The 21,424-nt window shown below is 40.4% G+C and overlaps 1 protein-coding gene across 1 annotated transcript in view; it reads left to right on the forward strand.

The window, feature by feature from the left end:
* The first annotated feature begins 2,398 nt into the window (after positions 1–2,398).
* The window catches only part of LOC111872478 (transcription factor Sp9), a 281,569-nt gene continuing 262,543 nt past the window's right edge, over positions 2,399–21,424 (forward strand). The window contains exons 1-2 of the mRNA XM_023866438.2: positions 2,399–2,609; positions 14,873–14,875. Of these exons, the coding sequence (XP_023722206.1) occupies positions 2,604–2,609; positions 14,873–14,875 (9 nt within the window). The 5' untranslated portion in view covers positions 2,399–2,603. The remainder of the gene's footprint in view (positions 2,610–14,872; positions 14,876–21,424) is intronic.

Here is a 21,424-nt window from a genome sequence, read left to right on the forward strand (position 1 = left end):
CTCCGGCCTGAATGGGGCGTAGGTTTGAATAATAGTTTTTGTGCATTACAAAAAAGCATCGATTCTGGAGGTAGTTATGTATTATATGAATGAAGTGAGGTGGAATTTTGGCCGAAATGAGTTTAGCAATCATCCCGGTGTTCCAGACCTTGTCGAATGCTCGTTCAATATCCAGGAATAAGGTTACTGTAGCTTTGTTATTGTTGAAACCGTGCGTAATGCGCTCCACATTCCTTAACAACGCATGTGTTGTGGAGTGGCCTCTTTTAAAACCGTATTGGTCATTTCTGATAGCTTGCAGCTTCCTAAGTTCGAAGTTTAGTCTTTTTAGAATGATTTTCTCTAAAAGTTTACCTAAAGAATTTAGAAGGCTTATTGGTCTATAATTTAGTGGGGACGTATGGTCTTTGCCTGGTTTCGGAAGCATAATAATTTTTGCCTCTTTCCATTGTGTAGGAAAATAATTTAGGGCAAGTGATCTATTAAACAGTTTTGCAATAAATTTGAAAACAAACCGCGGCAGATGCTGAAGTATTATATTCTGTATCCCGTCAGGCCCTGCTGCTTTGCGTGATTTGAGGTGGCGGACAATCCAAGCGATTTCTGAATGATTTGTGGCCCTCATCCGGTCTGTGAGTGGCTGTGCAAGGAAGTCATTCACTACCTGTTCAGTGCTAACTGTAAAAGTACGATCAGCATCCAAATTGGTAGTGAAAATTTGTTCCAAGGTATCGGCAAATACGTTTACTTTTTCCTGGGTTTCGGTCACAGTTTTCCCATTAATGGTAAGGGGTGGGATGTTAAAATTTGTGTTTGTTAAACTTTTAGTTATCCGCCAGGTGTCTCTCATGTTATTAGTGTCCAGCCCTTGTAAAGTTTTCTGCCAGGTGTTCGATAATTGTTCTTTTATTGCCGAATCTATTTGCTCTTTTAAAGAATTAATGAGAGGGCGAAGAGTAATATCACGGGTTCTTTGCCATTGCGTCCGAAGCCTGTTCCTCTTTTGAATGAGTACACGAGTGGAAGCTGCAATCTGCATTGATTTGAAAGTTTTCCTTCTTAACGGTACAGCATAGAGAGTGGCTCTGTTGAGGATGTCTGTAAGGTGCTTAACCGCTACATCAATCTCGCTCTTTGAGCAGTTCCCTTCTAGGCACTGAGTATTCAGATTGTTTACTAAGTAATTTTGAAAAAGTTCCCAGTTCGCTTCCCGGTAGATAAAATTTTGTTTAATTTCGTCAGGTTCTACTGGCCCACGTATGGTCAATAAGACGGGGTTGTGATCGGATGTGGAGAGGCTGCCTAGGGTGCGTACAGAGTGACGTGACAGTACGTTACTGAGGATGGCAAAGTCAAGTATTTCCGCCCCTGCAGGGTTTCTGTCTGGAAAATGCGTAGGCTGTGACGGAGCGGAAATTATGTAATTATTTTTGTAATAATGATTTAAAAGGGATTGTCCCGCCGCGTTATTCTGTCTAGCGCGCCATGTTACGTGCTTGGCGTTGAAATCGCCTGCAAGAATTACCTTGTGCCCGGTTGCTATGAGGAGGTCTAAGTCACGTTCTATTATTTTTCCTGGCGGATTGTAGACCGAAATTAATACTATGGATTCCTTATTAATGTTGAGTTGAATAGCTGTAGCTTCCATATGTTGTAAGCGAGGAAGGAGAATTTCTGAGTGCTTGAAATCCTGACGTATTAGAATGGCTGTTCCGCCACCCCGCTGGTTTAGCCTGTCAGTCCTGTACGTTATGTAGTTCGGACATTTAAGAATTGAGTTCGTACCTCACAGGAAACAGACCCGAACCCACGATCCCGGCTTCCGAGCGAGCGAAGACAATGCATGCCTTAGACCGCTCGGCTACCGTGACCGGCCCATGGACAAGTTTACCTTTTTTTTTTTACGTATACCGCTTCATTTTACACACTTCCCAATTCATTCGTCCGACGAACCCTTCAACGCTGTACAGGTGAAGGTACCGACAGCATGATTAAATAAGTCAGAGATAGCTGCTTTGCTATAATTCCATTGTATTTTGTCGGGTTACGGTTTTAGTTGGATATGGCCGACTGATACCGCAATCTTACGGACATTCTTAGTACTTGTTCCAGACCTTCAGGCTCAGAGCTCTATCATTTGATTGCAGTGCAATATGAGAGATGGCTCTGACATCGATAATTGCGGGTGCTATTAAATGGGAGGGTTTTCCGAGTTTCATGGCGGGCGTAGAGTCAGAGAGAGGGAAGAGAGACTTAGTAAAGAAGTACGAATAAAAAATGGGAAACAAAAGGGAAATCCTGGGGAGGAATAATAAAGGTGGGAGTTAGTAGGAAGGAGGGAGGGAGTGGGATTTGTCTGTGGCGCCGAACCCAACTCTTCAGTTTGCAACAACTTTACGTCACTGTAACATACTTACATGTAGTTGTTTATTAGCTGTAATGTGTGCACACATTGTTGCTGTGGATCGTGAATCCGCCTCTTATCCTTTGTTTAGGCTTTGTGTCTGCTGTGTTGTTATTGTTGTTGTTATTGTTTGCATCTAACCAACCTGGAGGAAAGAGGAGATCATAAGTCGACGGTGGTAACGCCCCTCGTCGACAACATGAACGTAAGTGAGAATATGAATCCCGAAGTAATTTATTCTGCCCCTGCACATTAATGACACCCTCACTTGTCCCACCATTACCTTATATTTTGGACACCACGAATTTAATAATAATACAAATTCTTCGTCTCTAACATGTCAACTGAATAGCTGCAGAAGGCAATTACAGGATAAGTATAAACAAATTAGAGAACAAAAGTACTCATATATAAGACAAAACAGTGTGTGTGTGTGTGCTCATATAGCACTGAAGTGCATACTACATACAGGATACATATAGTTCTGTACAACACAAGGACATAGGACAATACGGTGAACACAGATAAACCAAACCAAGCAATAAATTGATGTTAAATGGATTTTTATTAGTTTTGTTCTTGTTATTAGAGATTTTATTTGCACCGAAGGCCCAAATAACACGTGTTAATACTTGTGCGCATTTAATGAAATAAAATAGAATAAAAACAAAATAAAATAGTAGTAGCCACAATAATAATTAATAATCTATCCATTTATCAAAAAGTCCACTGTATTTCAGTCTTGAATATTCTGTTTTCCTTTCTATTCTATTCTCCAGCAGTAGAGACTCCTGGAATTTATATATTTCTGCGGAATACTGTTATATTTCTTAAAACGTTTTCGTTTTTAAATCGTATAAACGCAGTTGCATTCGGTTAATTTATTTTCTTTTATTTTCCTGTGATGTGTTAAATTTATACATCAGGAATTCACGCCTTATGTTTCCTGTGTGCCTCTGCGAATCTTTATTATTAAATAATATCTCATTATTTATAACGTTTTAAAGCCAGTGATCACTACACGCGACCTGTAATTTAGAACTGTAAAACATTCTATTTTGACCACGGGATATATTTGTATGTTTGTCATGATTATTACTAATAAAATTTATGATCCCCTAAACAAGTTTAATGCTTTACCATTGTAATGGATATGCAACGTGTATCTTATAAGTTAGAGAGTGAATATTTAAATACTCTATATATTAATTTGCTATATCAAACAATTAACTTTAGATTGTATAAAAATACTACGTAATATTTTATTTCCACTGATATCACACAGAAAAATTTGTTCAACAAGGCCTTGTAAGGTATAAATAGAGGTCGTAACACTGAATATTTAAACACGTTCACAAATGCTAGTAGGATAATTTGATCGGCGATTTGTTTTCAGAAAAAAAGTTTCTCACCCCAGCTTTAAATAAAATATAAACGTACATGTATTATCGTAATATGTGAAGATTTGTTTTCAGTTTATTCTGTAACAAGAGAACAAACAAATTCTGCAAGATTATTTTCTTATGCAGATGATGAACAACGTAATTTAAGAGGAATTGACTGAAAAGTAGACAGAAATTCTCAGTCCTAAACCTTACATGAAATTTGTGATCTTTATGCCACTAACAATACCATAGTAACATAACTTTAATATAAACCTCCCCGAAACCCATACCTTGATGTAAACTCCTTCCTCTGCCAAAGGAAAGAGACTGTTACTGCAAGTTCTAATTGACAGGGAAGTCGGCTATTTCTCCCGCTGAGTCGAGTCAACTCACGCTCACAGAGTGCGCCTCACGGCCGCTCTGTTCGGAGGAACTCACCGCATTTGTTTCAGCTTACAGAACTATGGGTACACACTTCAAATATTAACAACAACAACTCAGTTCATTTCAGTTCCTTAGTTATATTCGTACAGAATCCAGCATCAATAGAAATAAAAAAAATTACAATAATGATAATAATAAACGAAAATATTGCATTATTATAAAGATATTCTTAATTTACCAAAAACCGGATAACAAATGTTATACTCCGTTATAGAACATGAAAGTAATTTATATATGTTATCTGATAAATGTCTATTGTGAATCATTGATATCACATGGCTACAAATTACATTCATAATGATCAATTATTAATAATAATAGCATTTAAATTCAATTCTTCTGTTTACGTGCTTGCCAGCAGCGAGTGGTCCATACCAGACGAACACTGAAAATATACAAAACAAAAGCTAGACTAAGGCTAGAATTAAAGCTAGAACTAGACCAATATTTAATCCTAGGCAATAAAACAATACAGGTAACACGATAATGACGTAACTCGGTAGGATTAAGCAAAAAGAAATGTATCCTCGAGGGAGATGTTATGTTTATTCGAAACGTCCAGGAATTTGCAATGTTGATTGCAGCTGTGACGCGCCCTGTTGAATGGTTAAGTGTCGAAACATTACTGACGTTAAAGGTGAAAAAGTCTCTAATTTACTTAGTGGGTACATGGAAGACAACAGTATTCATAAGAGAACAATACTCAATTTTGTTCTTGAAAACGATAACAAGCAATAATGCGTCAAGATTCTGTCGCCCGGAAGGAAGTGTTTGAAAATATAAATAATCCGAATAGTAATTCTTGTAGTCTTTTAGAGTGTAATTTCATTTGTAAAACTGTAAACCTTCACTGGGAAACTAAAAAATTGTAGCTGATTACATTTCTATTAAAATCGCGAAATTTGCACCATTTCTCACTCTGCAAAACTTAGTAATCCTAGGCCAGATTTCTTACGTAGAATCCTCGCATTTCCATGTTTTATCTGTTCGTATTATATCATAAAAAATCAACACATTCCAACTTTTAATATTTTTTTTATTGCTAGTGGGGTGGGACTAAGTCCCTTGTATTGCGGCCACTTCTGGCCTATTGTACCAGCCCCAGATGATAGGTGAGGGTGACTGTGGAGCAATTGGTGGAATGAAGATTGGCAGGGGAAACCGAAGTACTCGGAGAAAACTTACCCCAGCGCCACTTTGTCCACCACAAATCCCACTTGAGCAGACCCGGGATCGAACCCGGGCCGCCGCGGTGGGAAGCCAGCAACTAACCGCCTTATACACTAACTTACTCTACACAGTGAGAAACTAATATCTAGTTCCCATTGATTCTCATTCTCATATGTTTTTATAATAAGTAAAAGTAAAGTAAGTAAAAGTATCCCTGTAACAGGTTGTGGAGGTCAGTAGGGTTGTGAGATGTTGAGGTTTCCACATTTTCTCCAGACAATCGGCTCATAGAGGGCGGTAAAGTTGTCAGCCTTACGCGCCGGCCGCCCTTTACCTCCAGGAACATTCCAAGAATATTCCTAGTACTCATTTCTCTTAGAGGCTGAGTCAACCCCAGGGCCATAGTGCAGCTGGAAGGATTAGGTCAATTGAAAGAAATCCAATGACCTCATCGGGATTCGATCCAACGACCTTCCGGCTTGTAGCATAGTGCCTCAACCAACTACGCTACCACGTAAAAGGAAGAAATTTTTTCAAACATTTCTGATTGAATATAGCAATCCGTGATATTTTCCCCCTGCCTCAAATTTACAGCAAAAAAAAAAAACTATATTTTAACCCCCACCAATGGTAAGGACATTTAGAGAAAATCTGTAGAAATGCACGCGGCCATTAGTGACTTATATTTTGGTCGTCTGTTTTTATCTTATTCTCGCAAGACAGTAACTCTCGTAAAATACGTAATATTTTTGTTCTTTGAAAAGGATATTTTCAAGAAAATTGCAAAGTAAATTAAATGTAAATTTGTCCCTGTACTTAACTAATTAAGCACTACGCCATGAAGACATATGGAGGAGTGGATATACAGATCCGCGTATTCTTGACCTCAACACTTGTGGGAGGTGAGTGGTCGGCTTCACACTTCGGCCGCTTTACCTCCGGCCAAAGAGCCCTCAGCGCCAAATTTACAGGTGGTTGGGTGGGGCCCAGAAACAGAATCCAAGAGCTCTATATATTATTTTATTGAATTTTATTGTCCTTAATATAATCTCTCTTCGCAATGTACATATTCCCAAAACGAGGCGAAATATCAGTAATATGACATAAATTTCATGACGGTTTATGTCAGACTTTCTGTGAGGATATTCTAACCTTTAGATATTCCACAGCCTTTCTTGCTTCGCAACAAATCCCGCAGAAGTAACCTATGTAACATAATTACACCAGTTTCTTTCCACTTACGCCCTTCTTGCTTCACATAATCTAATGAGGTCATCAGAGTACTACCCAATTCTTCTTCCAGGAGGGGTGCTGAAAACATTGTTGTGTTTCACGTCCGGATAAAGGATCGGTTTCTATGGCAACAGAACAGTGCTGTTATAGAAGTTCTGTTGCGATGGTAACAGGCTTCTTCACCGGTATCACTTTAATATTGAATATATGTTGTCTTAAGAGCAGATTTATTTTAATTTCTTCAATTCTTGGATAGAAATGGGACCAGAAGTAATTGATTAAATTATTTTACAGAAGTTACGGTTGAAAACGGTGGCGTAGTTGGTTGAGGCACTATGCCACAAGCCAGAAGATTGCATATTCGATTTTTCAATTGCCCTAATCCTTCCAGCTGCACTATGACCCTGGGGTAGTCTCAGCCCTCAACAGAAATGAGTATCAGGAATCTTCCTGTGTGTAAAGGGTGGCCAGGCTGTAAAACTCACCTCCGATTTTCTAGAAAATGTGGGAACCTTGACGTCTCACAACCTTATGGTCCTCCACAGCCTGTAACAAGAATAGCTTTAGCTTAGCTACAGAGGTTAACATGTAATGAAAGTGTTTTATTTATGATTAAGTTAAATATTTGTTTGATTCTTGATCGAATTATTCTACTTAAATGTCTTAATTTGTTCAATCAAATGCTTAAATATTAATGTTCTTCTAAATAATTAGTCGAGTTGTTCCAATTCTGAATTTAAATCCTCAGTTTCTGTCAAAGTTTTAATCCAATTTTACTTTTTAAAACTTCTTTTTTAAATAGCCGAACTTATGATATAAAGTCTAAGTTTGACTTGTGTGTGTGTGTGTGTGTGTGTGTGCTTGTACATAGAAGTGTTCACAATATTCTTCCGGGATTTTTAAGAAATATTTCAACTTCAACAGTATTACTCCAAAGAAGAATAAAATGGAATTTTTTCTCCTTGGAAAATAAATGCTAGTATCTCAAATGTTTCGTATGTAAGAATTATAAACTAATATTTATTAATAAAAAACAATAGAATTGTTTTCCTCTGGACAGTAAATGCTACCAGCTTAGATATATAGCCTGTAGGAACGTCTTAATGACGGGAATGGATGTTTAACTTTGTATAACTATTTCCACGGTTCAAAAAATTGTCCACTTTTGACAATAAAAGTGACTCAATTTCTGTGATACGACTCATTTCGAAGATTAATGTTTCAATCCATTATTTTCTTTTTTCTATAAAAATATTTTCATTTGAAATACACAGAAATCTATTTAAAATAACTTAATATTCTTTAAATTACTTCCTGCATTTACATTAGGCTAAAAGGCTCGCTGCTGGAAGCGCATGCGCTCTGAATTGCTTTCTTTGTGACCTGTTATTACTGTACAGGAGGGAGTGTTTAGGTTATGATCTTGAGGTTCTCACAGCGGTGCGACGTGTGGCGCCATGCAGTTCGTTAGAAAATTGACGAAGTTTCTGACGAACGTACTGACTCCATCTTGTGAATAAAAGAAGAAACCAAGGAAGCAAAGTGTTTCTTACTTGCTTGACCCATTCTTTTACCTTGAAGATTGAAGCAGTACTTCTCTCCGAAACGTCAGTACCATTCTTCCAGTCAATCCCAGAAGACAGTATTTATATTCAAGAATTTAACAGGAATATTTATTTAGTAACAAATTATAATCTTACGCGAAATTTGTTCATGTGTGTCGACCACTTAAAGGAGTTTCCGTTGTGCGACCTATAAATTCAATAACAGCGATATATTTTTAATAAACGTTAACTCGGTGGGTACATCATTAGAATAAGGAGCAGGGTAGCGTAGCGGTAATGTCCATTACTTGTATTAGCGAAGTGACTGGTTCGAATCTGGACAGATAGTGATTGTCCTGACTGAGTATTTTTGCGGTTTTCCTCAGTTTTCCTCAGTCGGAGCAGTACTTCTAAGAAGCCAAGAAAGTTTCCTTCCAGGTAATTTCGAACTCATTATCCAGCCATTATTCTGCAATTAGACATTTGAAATACTGACTGTTTTCTAAATAAGCTACAAGAATTATAATTAGTGTAATATGAAATGGAGAGCATATACAGAGTAATTCAAAATTATTGTCGGGGTTTCCGTTTAGGGTCGGCAGAAACGGCGACAGTAATTTAGAATAATTCGCTATATCTCGGTACTGTACAGAATTGAATGTAGAAATGACGGATAGAATAAAGACACTGGGAAAGCGTTGGAATTCAAATATTACCGAAATTAATACATGGAACGACCCAGAACAAGATGGTTTAGTCGGGTACTGGAAAAGATCAATAAAAAGAAAAAATTGGCAAAATTAGAAAGGGGATATTGTCAGAAGAGATTCGAGACTTGTCATCCATGAACTCAGATGGAATTGAATGACACTAAAAGGATCAGACCAGGAAAAATTGAAACGTTCATGCCATAACTCCTTCTCTTTCTTTGACGAGGACAGAGCGAGGCTTCAGGTTCCTGTCTGCCGCATCAGATCGGTGAACTGAGTTTAACATCTGTTCGGTATTTATATTGATCTGTTTTATTTGATACGCAGCTTAAAAAATATAAAGTTTCATACTGTACTCATTTTGTTGTCTATAATTGAAAACAATAAACACTAACATCAGTTTGTAAGTTTTGAGGTTTTCACGGCGATGACTATGAAGAAAGTCGTCTTCTGGGTTTTGGCGCCTTGTATTCTTCGTTTTGGCTGACGTTTCGGAGGAACGTCAGCCAAAACGAAGAATACACGGCGCCAAAACCCAGAAGACGACTTTCTTCACTGACATCAGTTGTCTAAAAGTGTAATACTTGCTAGAAAATTATATTCACTGCTCTAATATTTATATTTATGATTTCGGTAATAAATTAATTAGAAAAAAAGTTATTCCTTCATGCGGTTACTGTATTTTGAATTTTTGTTTGTGGTCTGCTGTGTCACACGAATTTATCTTTCTTAATATTTTTAATGTCCTCCAAAGGAGATGGGTTAAGTTGTTGGAACACGATATACACGTGAAAACAAATTCCCACAAAATAAGAGACGGACTGCGAGTTTAGATACACCGCGTTAGCTGGCGAGCAATAAATGTATGGACCCACATCCGTTACATCTGTGCTTATTCACAGAATCTTACACATCTTCTAAGATTTGATTCCTTGTTGTCGGGTTAATTTTTACCAGATTTTCGGAGGAACCAGCTACATCCTTCTTTACGTTACTACAAAGCGTGTTTGGTGTATAACTGTAACGGTCTAGGCTAGTATTCGGAAGGTACTCGATTCAAATCTCGGTGGAAACACCAATTATCTTAAATTAAGTCCTTAATAGCTTTGGTGTGTCCCGTCGGGCAAACTCTGAGATGGCAGCTCGAGTTGGATAACACCGCTTCCTTTCTAACACTTTCCAATTCATTATTCTTTTACTGACCTTCCATTCGAAGTCGAAGAGTCTGAGATACTGACAGCATCATGAAATGAATGATTGGAAAAAGGTATTTCAATTATTTTTCCCCTAAAAATATTTGAAATTCTGAAACGGCAGTAAAACTTTAAGTTGCCTCTTCACTTAATTAATTAATCACTACGCCATGAAGACGTGTAAGGGTGTGGTGGTATAAAGCCATGTTTTCTTAACTTCGGCACTAGTGGGATGTGATTTATCAGCTTCAAACCCAGGCTGCTTTACCCCACCCCCCGGTACCCATTAGATAGGAAGCAGGACGCGTCTGAACTACGTGAAGAAGAGAAAATTCTTGACCATACCTGTACTCGAACTTCGACTCCTCGGTCGCCGAAACGGTAGCTACTCTCTATCACGACTTCCCTTAAAAATTAGTTTTTAAGGAAATGCCTATGACGAAAGGCGTTCGTTTAAAGAAGAAACGGACCTCTCTGTTACGAGCGAGCGGCGGGCGTCAGTACTACGTTCGGGGTAAGCGGTAGCCTGCCCCCCGCTGTGTCGGCCGATCCTCGCGTCAATCCATCAGCACACAACTGGGCGCATCCTCCTTGGCCCTCGCCAGGGCGTCCATACGGAATGAGGACTGGGAGGGTGTCTATCCCTCCTCGTTCCCAGAGTAACACACACAACACCGAATTTTGGGAAAGAGACTCGGGAAGGTGGTTTGTTATTGTGGGGAGGGTGTTGATATCCGTATGTAACTTAATATAGTTGGACACACCTCTCATACATTTGCTTAGTTAAATACTGCCCTTTAGTACTGTCTAGCACACAGATACTGACGCGAAATAAAATATTATATTGCAGATGTTTGGCGTTTTTGTTTCGGCATATGCAATATCTGAGTTTTTAAAGACAATGAATGCGAAGACGCTCACTTGTGGAAAGTGACACCGTTTAGCCTTGTAGAAAGTTCGCATGATTAGCCTCTCCATCAAAGATACTGTCTTTTGGTTTATGACGCCGTGTAGTGTGCCAACGATTCTGAGGAATTTTCTGTCTCCATCTTCAAGGTAGATGTGCTACCCTGGATTGCTATTTTCATTACTTTACAACGTTGTCAGTAACCATGCTATACGAGTTCGAATGGATTGTTAACAGATGAATGGTGAACTGCAAAATATCTGAACGCAAATGCTCATAGCGGCCAGTTTTTGCTTCAAGGAACTAAGGAAAGCCACGAAGAATCTCAGGATAATTGGTTCCCTGACCGATATTCGAACCGAAAACCTTCCGTATACGAGTCCAGAGCATTACCACTGAGCAAACCGGCTCTGTTTAAACACTTTTATGATAAGAAGAGAAGAATATTTTAAAAAATAACAAAATTTTTATCTTTGGTTATAAAATATTATGTTTTATTTTTTACATTTTGAATTTTTTAATCCGGAGGAACAGGAGTCTTCCCTCCCCCTCAGGGCTCCCTGCTCCCATGCCTTTCACTTGTTCATTTACTTATACTTACAGAAGAAACTATTATTATTTTATTTTAGCACAATCCACACGGCTATCACGAATTTATTATTACTGTGCTGCTTACGCTCACTTTATAGCCACGACATTCAGTACCGAAAGAAACAAGATACGAGTTTCAAGAAGTTCTTCTGAATAAGCATTTTCCTCATGAAACTTTCGACACCTGACGCCTGACAGACTGTTCCTCTGGCAGATACACCTACACTGTCAGCTGCCAGTCAGCACAGCGTCTTGCTTGCGAATTTTATTGCCTTAAAATCACGCAGTATCGTTACAGTTCTATTGTATACAGATAAATAGACACATTTGTCTCATCAATAAAGTAAAATAAAATGTTTACAATCGAAACCTAAAAATTAACAAACGGTTCTATCTAGCAGAGTTAACTGAATATGTATTCATGTGTCATCACCAGAATAGAGGACAAAATCGTGATATGAAGATGGCTTTGAAAATGTGGCGAAGTTCGAATATTTGGGAACGACAGTGTGAGATCAAAATTTCATTCGTGAAAAAATTAAGAGCAGATTAAATTCTGGGATTGCTGCTACAACTCAGATCAGAATATTTCCTCGTCTCGTCTGTTATCAAAAAATATAAGAAAACTATAATTTCAACTGCAGTTTTTTATGGGTGTGAAACTTGGTCTCTGACATGAAGAGAAGAACATAGACTGAGCGTCTTTGAGAACATGGGGCTGATGAGAATATTTGGAACAAAGAAGGGTAAAATGGAAGGCGGTTAGCGGAAACTGTATAATGAGAATCTCCGAAACTTGTATTTTTCTCCAAATGGAGTGATCAAGTTAAAAGGATTGCGTTTGTCATAGCATGTAGCACGCATGGGAGAAGAAGAATTCATGCAGGTTACTTATTGGAAAGCCAAAGCAAAGAGACTAGTAGGAAAACTTATACTTAAGCAGGAGGATAATATTAAAAATGCTCTTAGAGGAATAGGATGGGATTGTATATTCTGGATGCATTTGGCTCATATTGGTGTCAGTGGTGGGCTCTTGTGAATAGAGTAATGAACCTCCGGGTTCCGTAAAATAAACGGGACATTTCTGGAGTAGCTGAACGACTGGTAGCTTTCTAAGAAGGTTTCGATTTCATGGAGTTATGATGTTTAGGCCTAGTTCTGAATTTGTAGAAATTGACCAAGCTATTCTGCATGGGTTTGAGAGAGAGCGAGCCCTCCATTGATTGAAACAATATTCAGAATGTTTGACAATCGAGAGTTGAAGGAATTGTCTGGGTGTAGGAAGGCTGAAATAAGTAAACGAGCTAGGATAGCACGTAAGGACAAACTCCGCGATTTGTACTTGCCGCTCGGTTCTGTTAGGTCAGTAAAACCGACAGAACGCCATGTCTGCGCTTATGGCAAGATTATGGGAAGAGACACAAGCATATGTAGCTTCGGTTTGCGTACGTCTTGGAAACCATCCATTTTGAAGACTGTGCAGATGGCAGGATGGCTGAAGGTGACAAGTTTCTGGACAGCATCGCCACCGGAGATGAGACGTGGTGTCACCACTACGAGCCGGAATCCAAAAGACAGTCCATGGAGTGGCGACATCCGGATTGCCCAAGAAAAAATAAGTTCAAGACACAGCCATCGGCAGGGAAAGTGATGTGCACGGTCTTTTGGGATAGGCGGGGTGTGATTTTGTTGGATTTTCTGGAGCCTGGTGAGACTGTCAAATCTGAACGCTACAAGACGGCGCTGACTAAGCTGAAGGCCCTCATTTCCAGAGTCAGGCCAGAGAAGCAGAAAACATTTAGCTTGCAACACGATAACGCTAGACCCCATACCAGTTTGGCGACCACCGCGCACATTGCAAAGTTTGGCTGAACTGTCCTACCACATCCACCTTATAGCCCCCATTAAGCACCTTCAGACTTCCATCTCTTTGGCCCTATGAAAGATGGACTACGTGGGCAACATTTTCCAGACAATGATGCTGTCATTGCAGCTGTAAGAAAGTGTCTAGCCTCTGCTGGCGCAGACTTTTACGGGCACGGCATACAGGCTCTTGTTCATCGATGGGAAAAGTGCATAACGAATGGTGGTGATTATGTGGAAAAATAACTGTAGGTAGCTGAAATCTTGCTCTATTTAACTGTGTTATTATGCTTTCTGTATCTCTTGTAGTTTTCATTAAAAAAATAGGAGGCATTATGTACGGAACGCTCCTCATATATATATAGTCACGTGTAGGGGGTACGCTTGACGAAATGACGGGTTCGAGTTCGGATGATTGGCTTTATTAACAGCTTGATTACACACATTCTCTTGATTACACTCTAATACACAATGCCTTCTCGGTTATCGCAAACTGTCACTGATTATCGCTCGTAAACTCTTCTAACCATGCGATCGGTTCTTCTTCTTCTCGCGGCTGCTATATTTCAACTGAACTTATAACTCCTTCACGTTCACAATTCACTCGCTACAACTGAACTCGGCTGCTGCTAAACTTCAACTGAACTTCTTAGGCATTCCAGTTTCTCTTATAAAGGGCCGCGCCATGGCTCAAGTGGTTAGTCGCTGGTTGCCACCGCGGCGGCCCGGGTTCGATCCCGGGTCTGGTCAAGTTGGATTTGTGGTAGACAAAGTGGCGATGGGGCAGGTTTTCTCTGAGTACTTCGGTTTCCTCTGCCAATCGTCGTTCCACCAATTGCTCCTATCATCTGGGGCTGGTACAATAGCCTAGAAGTGGCCGTAGTACAAAAGACTTAGTCCCACCCCACTAGCAATAAAGGAAATACTCTTATAAACCCTCAGTCGGACAGCGGAAAACGCACCTTGCTTCAGTGTTGCGTAATCGCCGTTTTTACAGAAGCGTTGCTGGACATCGCTGCTGAGAGATTGTTTACAACAACGTTGAGTAGCAACCAATGCGCTTCGGGTCAGCTAGGCTCGGCTCGGCACGGCACGGAGAAACATTGCTTTCCTTACTGTTGCGTAAACTCGTTCCAGTGTTGCGTAACCTGGCAACTGACCTTTTTTCAAGAGTCTGTCTTCGTGGTTCCTCATTCCACATCGCTTTGCCCAACAACGGTTTGACATGACACATTGCTCCCGTCTTAAGGCTGTTCGTCCCGAATAACCTAACAGTGCATCACCGATCCTTTCCTTCCCAGGCTATACTTGCAACGTCTTCTTGTTTGGCTTGGTGTTTCTTTTCTTCACGTTATTCGTTCTCGAACTACTACATCTGCCCCCTTCTCATGGTTGCTCGTCTCGAGCAGCTCCATGATAAGGCGCGAGCCGGTATAGGTGTACTACCAACAGTCTCGACCTAGGGTTCTTCTGGATTCTGTATACGTCATTTAATCGGGTGACTACCTTGTAAGGGCCTCACCATCAGGGTTGAAGTTCCGGTGACTTTCCTTTCCTGCGGTCTGGGCGATAGAGCAACACTCTGTCGTCCTCGTGGTAACCTGCGGAGTTGGCCAGTTTATCCTACCGAGTTTTCATCCGGTCACTCGCGAGCTTCAGGTGTTACCGATCATAAAAGTGGATGTCGTGTAGATGGTCCACCAAGTCTGCTGCATAATCGGTTGCTGGTAGTTCCTTGTCTGGGCTATCCCAAAAAGTAGGTCTCAGGGCAGTTGGAGGTCTCATCCGAACACTAGGCTAATAGGGTTCAAGCCCATAGTGTCGTGAGTGGATGTCCTGCAAGCTAGAAGAAAGAAGGGTAACCTCTCATCCCAGTCCCTCTGGTGGGACGCGACGACCTTCCGAAAGTGCTCTTCGATGGTCTTAATGTAGCGTTCCACCATGCCGTCGACTGTGGGTGCAGGGGTGTGATGCGCGTCTTGCTCACTCCCAGGCGTTGCAAAACTTCTTGTAGCAAATGAGACTCCAAATTACGGCCTTGGTCACTGTGCAACTCCCGAGGTATGCCGAAGCTGCAGAAGAAGTTGGCAACCAGTACTTCCGTTAGTGTCGACGCCTCCTGATTGGGAATGGCGTACATTTCCGGCAAGTGCAATGAACTGCAAGGTCGAACATGGCAAATTTATACGAGTATTTCAGCTTATGGAGCGAAATCTTCCCAGTCTTGCTTAAGTTCGAGGAGAACTGAAGAAACATCTGTGTCTATTTCTAAGGGAAAGCTAATTCCAAACACAAGTTTGTCTAATCCTTTGCAAGACGGTAGCGTGTAATATAAGGAAATGCACCTATGCTGGGAGATATGGGATGGCATAAATTGGAAATGAAATGTAAAGCTATCCCTCTAAGAGGCCATGGGGACCTAGAGGATTGAGAGACGTCAGGGCTTACACATTTTCTAGAAAATCGGCTCATAGATGCCGGAGAGGTTGTTAGCATTACGCGTAGTTCGGCCGATCTCTACCTCCAGGCAGTTCCCTGGTACTCATTTCTTTTATAAGATGAGTCGACCCCAGGGCCATAGTGCTGTTAGAAGGATTTGGTCAATTGAAAAATCCAGCGACCTCCTTGGGAATGCATATGACAAATGAAATAAGGTAAAGGCAAGCCTGCCCCTGTGCTTAGCCAATTAATCACTAAGCGTGAAGAATCATGTTCAAGTGGAGGTATAGCTCCACTAATCTTGACTTCGGAATGGATAAAGAAGAGCTGTCAGCTTCACGTTCCGTATGTTTTAACAAGGGGAAAGTCCCCGCTACCCATTGTATAGGAGGCTGGGTGGGCCCCGGAGTCGGTCTAGACGCTGTGTGTGTCTGTCTGTCGGAAATTGAACTCCGGCCGTCCAGCCTGCAACCCGTCTGGGTTATCGCGACTCTGGAACCTCTAGTGCAGCGACGTGTCATCCGTCAGAGTTCCAGACTGGTGCAGCACCTCAGAGGCGTGATGGTTATGGGAGAGCGCACTTGCGAAATGAAGCCTCAGGAACTCTGGAAATTAAACAAAAGCCCTCAACTATTGGACAGAGCGTGGTGACGTAGCGGCAACCCTCTAGACTCGAACTCGTGAGGTACTCGGTTCGAATACTTGGACAAGATACATGTAGGAAATAATTATTCTAATGATTTCCTTTTGATAGATAATAAGCTGTTTCTTCGTGCTTTTCAACCGGTCCTGTAGGTCTGCCTAGCTCCGAATAGAAATTCTCATCCCTGGGACTGTCCCTAGATTATTGTTTGTTGTATTTATTGTTCTTGTTGTTGTTATTATTATTATTATTATTATATCAAATGTAAATTGTATATTTTACTTCTCTCGGCTCTTAATGATAAATTCGATTTTAAATGGAATTACTAGTACTATTACACCAAAGAGTGTCTTGTTTATTACTTTGTTTCTTCTTCTTACTCGTGGTAACTTTGTAATTCGTCTCTGGGATATTTTTTTCGAGTTAAAAATAATTCAATTAAATTTAATACTATTATATCGAAAAAACATATAATTTTGCCTGTGGTTCTGTACTGATGTGAAACTTGGTCTCTGACATTAAGGAGGAACATAGAATGAGGGTGTTTCAGAAAAGGATATTGAGAAGAATATTTGGACCGAAGGGAGATGAAGTGACAAGAGGTTGGAGAAAACTGCATAATGAGGAGCTTCATAATTTCTACGCTTCCCCAAATATAAGCAGAATAATCAAGTCAGGAAGTAAGAGACGGGCAGGGCATGTAGAACGAGTGGGTGAGAAGAGGAATGCATATAGGATATTGGTAGGAAAGCCAGAAGGAAAGGGACCACTGGGAAGACCGAGGCGTAGGTGGATGAACAATATTAAAATGGATCTTAGAGAGATAGGTTGGGATGGAACGGATTGGATTGATGTGGCTGAGGATAGGGACCAGTAGAGGGCTCTTGTGAACGCGGTAATGAACCTTCGGGTTCCATAAAATGCTGCAAAATTCTTGAGTAGCTGCAAATTTAGCGGCTCCTCAAGAAGTGCTCAGTTCCATAAGTTAGTAAGTAATATCGAAATAACCTTCCATAACAGCGTGTATATTCACGGAAATCGTGATTTCAAAATTCGTTTAAGGTGCTATAATATCTAAGAGCCCGTAAATGGAAGGGACATCTGTGGGAAGAGTAGCGAGAGATGGAGGGCCTTCTAGTACTCCTATTTAGCATAACGCAGTGTGGAATCCCTTTTACCTAACTTATAGCCAATTCTATATAGAGGATAACATAGGTTCAATGGTCGAAATTTTGTTTTACTGGTCAAAAGAGCCCGCCTCAGTAATTCTGCGGCATGATTCCGAGTGAAGTAGACGTTAAGTCACGTTATGACAGTTGCATACTCATCTCCTGCGAAGTTAAAGTCTAATGGTTGAGTTCTTAAAACTAGACCATAAAAATGATCTCTGAAATTTAAGGATAAAATAATGTCCGGGGTAATCTTGTACGGACTCTGTAATTATCGCTCCATAGCCATTGGGAAACTTCATGGGAGAGTGGCATAAGTACCTTACAGATACTAGGTGCTCAAAAATATTGTATACACCCAATAAAGTTTCACTATAGCAGATGAGGTGGGATGTTAATTGCGTTATCACGTATATTTCCGTAAACTGTATGGGGTGGACGATTTCCTGATAAACTAATGGTTGCTTATTTGTTCATGAAATTCCTGGCATTTTATGGAAATCCAAGCCCCAAAATATCAGCCACGGGTCATTTCCAGAGCCAGACGATTCCAATCCACATGATCACATCTTTCTTTAAGATGAATTTTAATATTATCCTCTCAGAGAAGTTACGTTGTTTCTACTGTCCTCTTTCCTTCATCAAATTATAAACCACCCTTAAGTCTTACATATGCTTGTTTATTGATAATTTATTAATTTTATGATTGTTTCATTTTGTAGTTTAAAAAATAATTAAATTATCTTCGTTATAGGAAAAAATGTCTGTATTAATGGAGATAATTTTAGAAGAATATTAAATTTCTTACTATTATATGTTCTTAGTAATTAGTGAAATTATTTCTAAATATCATAGTTACTTAAGCAGCGATTTGAATTAACTTTAGAAATATTTATGTATGTTTTACCCTCAGCCTACCTACCTCTTTCGAATATAATCTTAAACGAATCTAGTGCCATATCATATTGTAATTTTGAAAAATGTACTGGTATAAATTCATCACTTAAAAATATGAGAAAATTTTCTGTTAAATATGGGAAACAGTTCTTACATATCAGACACTAATTTATTATGTAACTTACTTAATATTGAATGACAAATCTACCTGCTTTAACATATTAAAACCCCTCATTCTGCCCACAGAATGCGTTCATATGCTCCGTATGGTTCTCACAATAAACAGATTTTTCTACTAAACAGCGTTAAAAGGGTTGGGCTTTGTAGCGGAGATGTAATGTGTTTCCTGTGAGGTACGAACTGGATTTATACATGTTAATTAGAAGAATTTTTTTTCTTTAAGAGGTAAGAGACTGCAACATTATGACACTATTGTCGAGCAGTAAAGCCTCTGGCTGAAGAATTTTCTGACAGTCCTGAAACAGTTCTGGCATATCATACTAAGTAAGTACCCTGACATTTGAAAGGGTAACTTCATGCGGGTACTGAATGTGTTGAGGTCTAGGATCGCGACAACAACAACAGAACCTAATGATATGCAGCATTATGAGTGCGATGATATGGCATGTGAACCAATTGCCTAGTGAGAGATGCGTATGCAGGCTATAGTGCAGCAGCCGTTGCTAGGAAACAGCTCTGTAGACACGCTTCCCCTGCAAGGAGAGAACAAGCAATATTAAAGGAGACGTTTTTATGCGGTCCGTGCCGGCGCTATATAAGTGGGACTACTAGTTCAGTTATTTCAGTGCACCCCATGTGGAGGCGGGGTTCGAATCCCCCCACCGTAGCCCTGCGAGTCTTAGGAGAAGATGAAAAGGGAACCCAGTGCCTGGGGGGTATAATTAGGTAACCCTGTTCTTGAGGTATATAAATACGGTGACCTGGCCCTCCAGGTTTGGGAAGTCTCCATTTTGAGAGTAAAATACAGTCATTAGTCCCGCGGGACTCGGACCAACAGTAATTGTAAACGACAGCCCCATCCTCTAGTGAGAGAAGATGTTGCATAAGAATATAAGCGAAAGTGTTGAGTTGCAAAAACAACATTTCTGGCCGTGATCCTCAAGGTTGTTGGCCCCAAGACGAACTAATGGGCGGTAAACCGCCTGTCGTAAACTAACCCTGACTCTGACTCTAAAAGTTGGTTGAATCAGTTGACGGTCTCAATAGTGAGAAGTGAGAAGTTGGTAGCTGAGGCCAGGGACACTTCGGGAATCCAGGGTAAAATGAAAGTCCGCTGTTGAAGCCGCTACTAAGCAACGTCTAGAGAAGACTGACAAGATTTCATGTGTGCTGTAGTTACAGTGATCTTTGGAATGTGTAACTTAGTGAGAGAGTTTTAATTATTTGTATTTAATCTCTGTAAGTGTCCCATAAATCCGAATGCCTATCCAAACCATGTCTATAGTCACTCCATAATGTGACAATAATTATTGCTGATGTCCACAATTAAATTTTAGTTTTTAAATAAATATTTATGTCTAACGCATGGAGCGGAATCTTTCTTGAGAAGCTAACAGTTATACAGCTGGCCAAAATATTCCCCATCAAGCAGGGTGGAGTAGCGACAACGCTTTAGAATTGTATTCGGGAGGTATTCTGTTCGAATCTCTACCGAGACACGAGCTCACTGAGTTTTTCATGGATTTCTTCCGCCTAAAGACAGGAGGTAGTCTGGATCACAGTTTTCAAGTTACAGAAATGATGTTTTGTGACTATTGCTTCCCTTAAGTGGCCCTGAAATTTCATTGGTCTTATGAATCACGGTGTACATTAATGTAATGTAAACTTTTCGGTCCATTAAACGTATAATCTGGTGATATTTCGGACAATCAATTTGACTTTGGCACTCAGAAACAGATTCTATAAGAAGATCAAATTAGAACTTTATTAGCTCGAATATTTCTAATGATGTAGTGTTAGTGTACCGAAATCAGTATGATACAGCCATAATAGTAGTCATCATACATGTACACACTAATTTAAATCACCCTGTAGGTGGAACATTGAGAGTTCGTTTGTACACGTAATGTATGCTCGCCGGGGAAGGGCGCCGTACGCGTAGGCCTGCTCGCGTTCAGGTTAACCTGAGGTTGAGCTGAGAAGTCGGACGATGATTCTTCAGCCACAAATCATTAGCATCTTCCCACCTCCTCCCTTCACCACCCCCTCTGCTTACAGCTTGGGGGCGAGGTTATCAATCCACGTCAAAGCTCACCGATGCCAGTAAAAGTCAAGATTGAAGACGTGTGTGTGTGTGTCTAGCCGAGGGTGTGTTCCAATGTGCTTTGCTTTTCCGTATTTGCCAGAACCCTGGTTCATATCCAGACTCGGATTTCACAGTAGTTTTCCTCAGCATTCGGTAGCGTAGTTGGTTCAGGCATTATGCTACAAGCAGGAAGGTCGCGGGTTCTATTCCCAATGAGGTCACTGGATTTTTCAATTGACCTAATCTTTCCTGCCACACTATGATCCTGGAATCAACTCAGCCTGTAACAGAAATGAGCACCAGGAATCTTCCTTGGAGTAAAGGGAGGCCGGGGCGTAAGGCTGACAACTACGCCGCCATCTGTGAGCCGATTGGCTAGATAATGTGGGAGCCTCCACGTCTCACAAACTTATGGTCCTCCATGGCCTGTTACAAGGGTCGCTTTACATTATATCACAGAAGCCCTCAAATTAGGCCACGACCACTTCCTTCCACCTCCTTTCCAGCTCATTATTTATTAGACCGCCTTGTGTGTGGGTTAGAACGTCGGTAATGTTTTGACTTTT

Source organism: Cryptotermes secundus, unplaced genomic scaffold (assembly GCF_002891405.2).
Source record: "Cryptotermes secundus unplaced genomic scaffold, Csec_1.0 scaffold507, whole genome shotgun sequence".
Lineage (NCBI taxonomy): Eukaryota > Metazoa > Arthropoda > Insecta > Blattodea > Kalotermitidae > Cryptotermes > Cryptotermes secundus.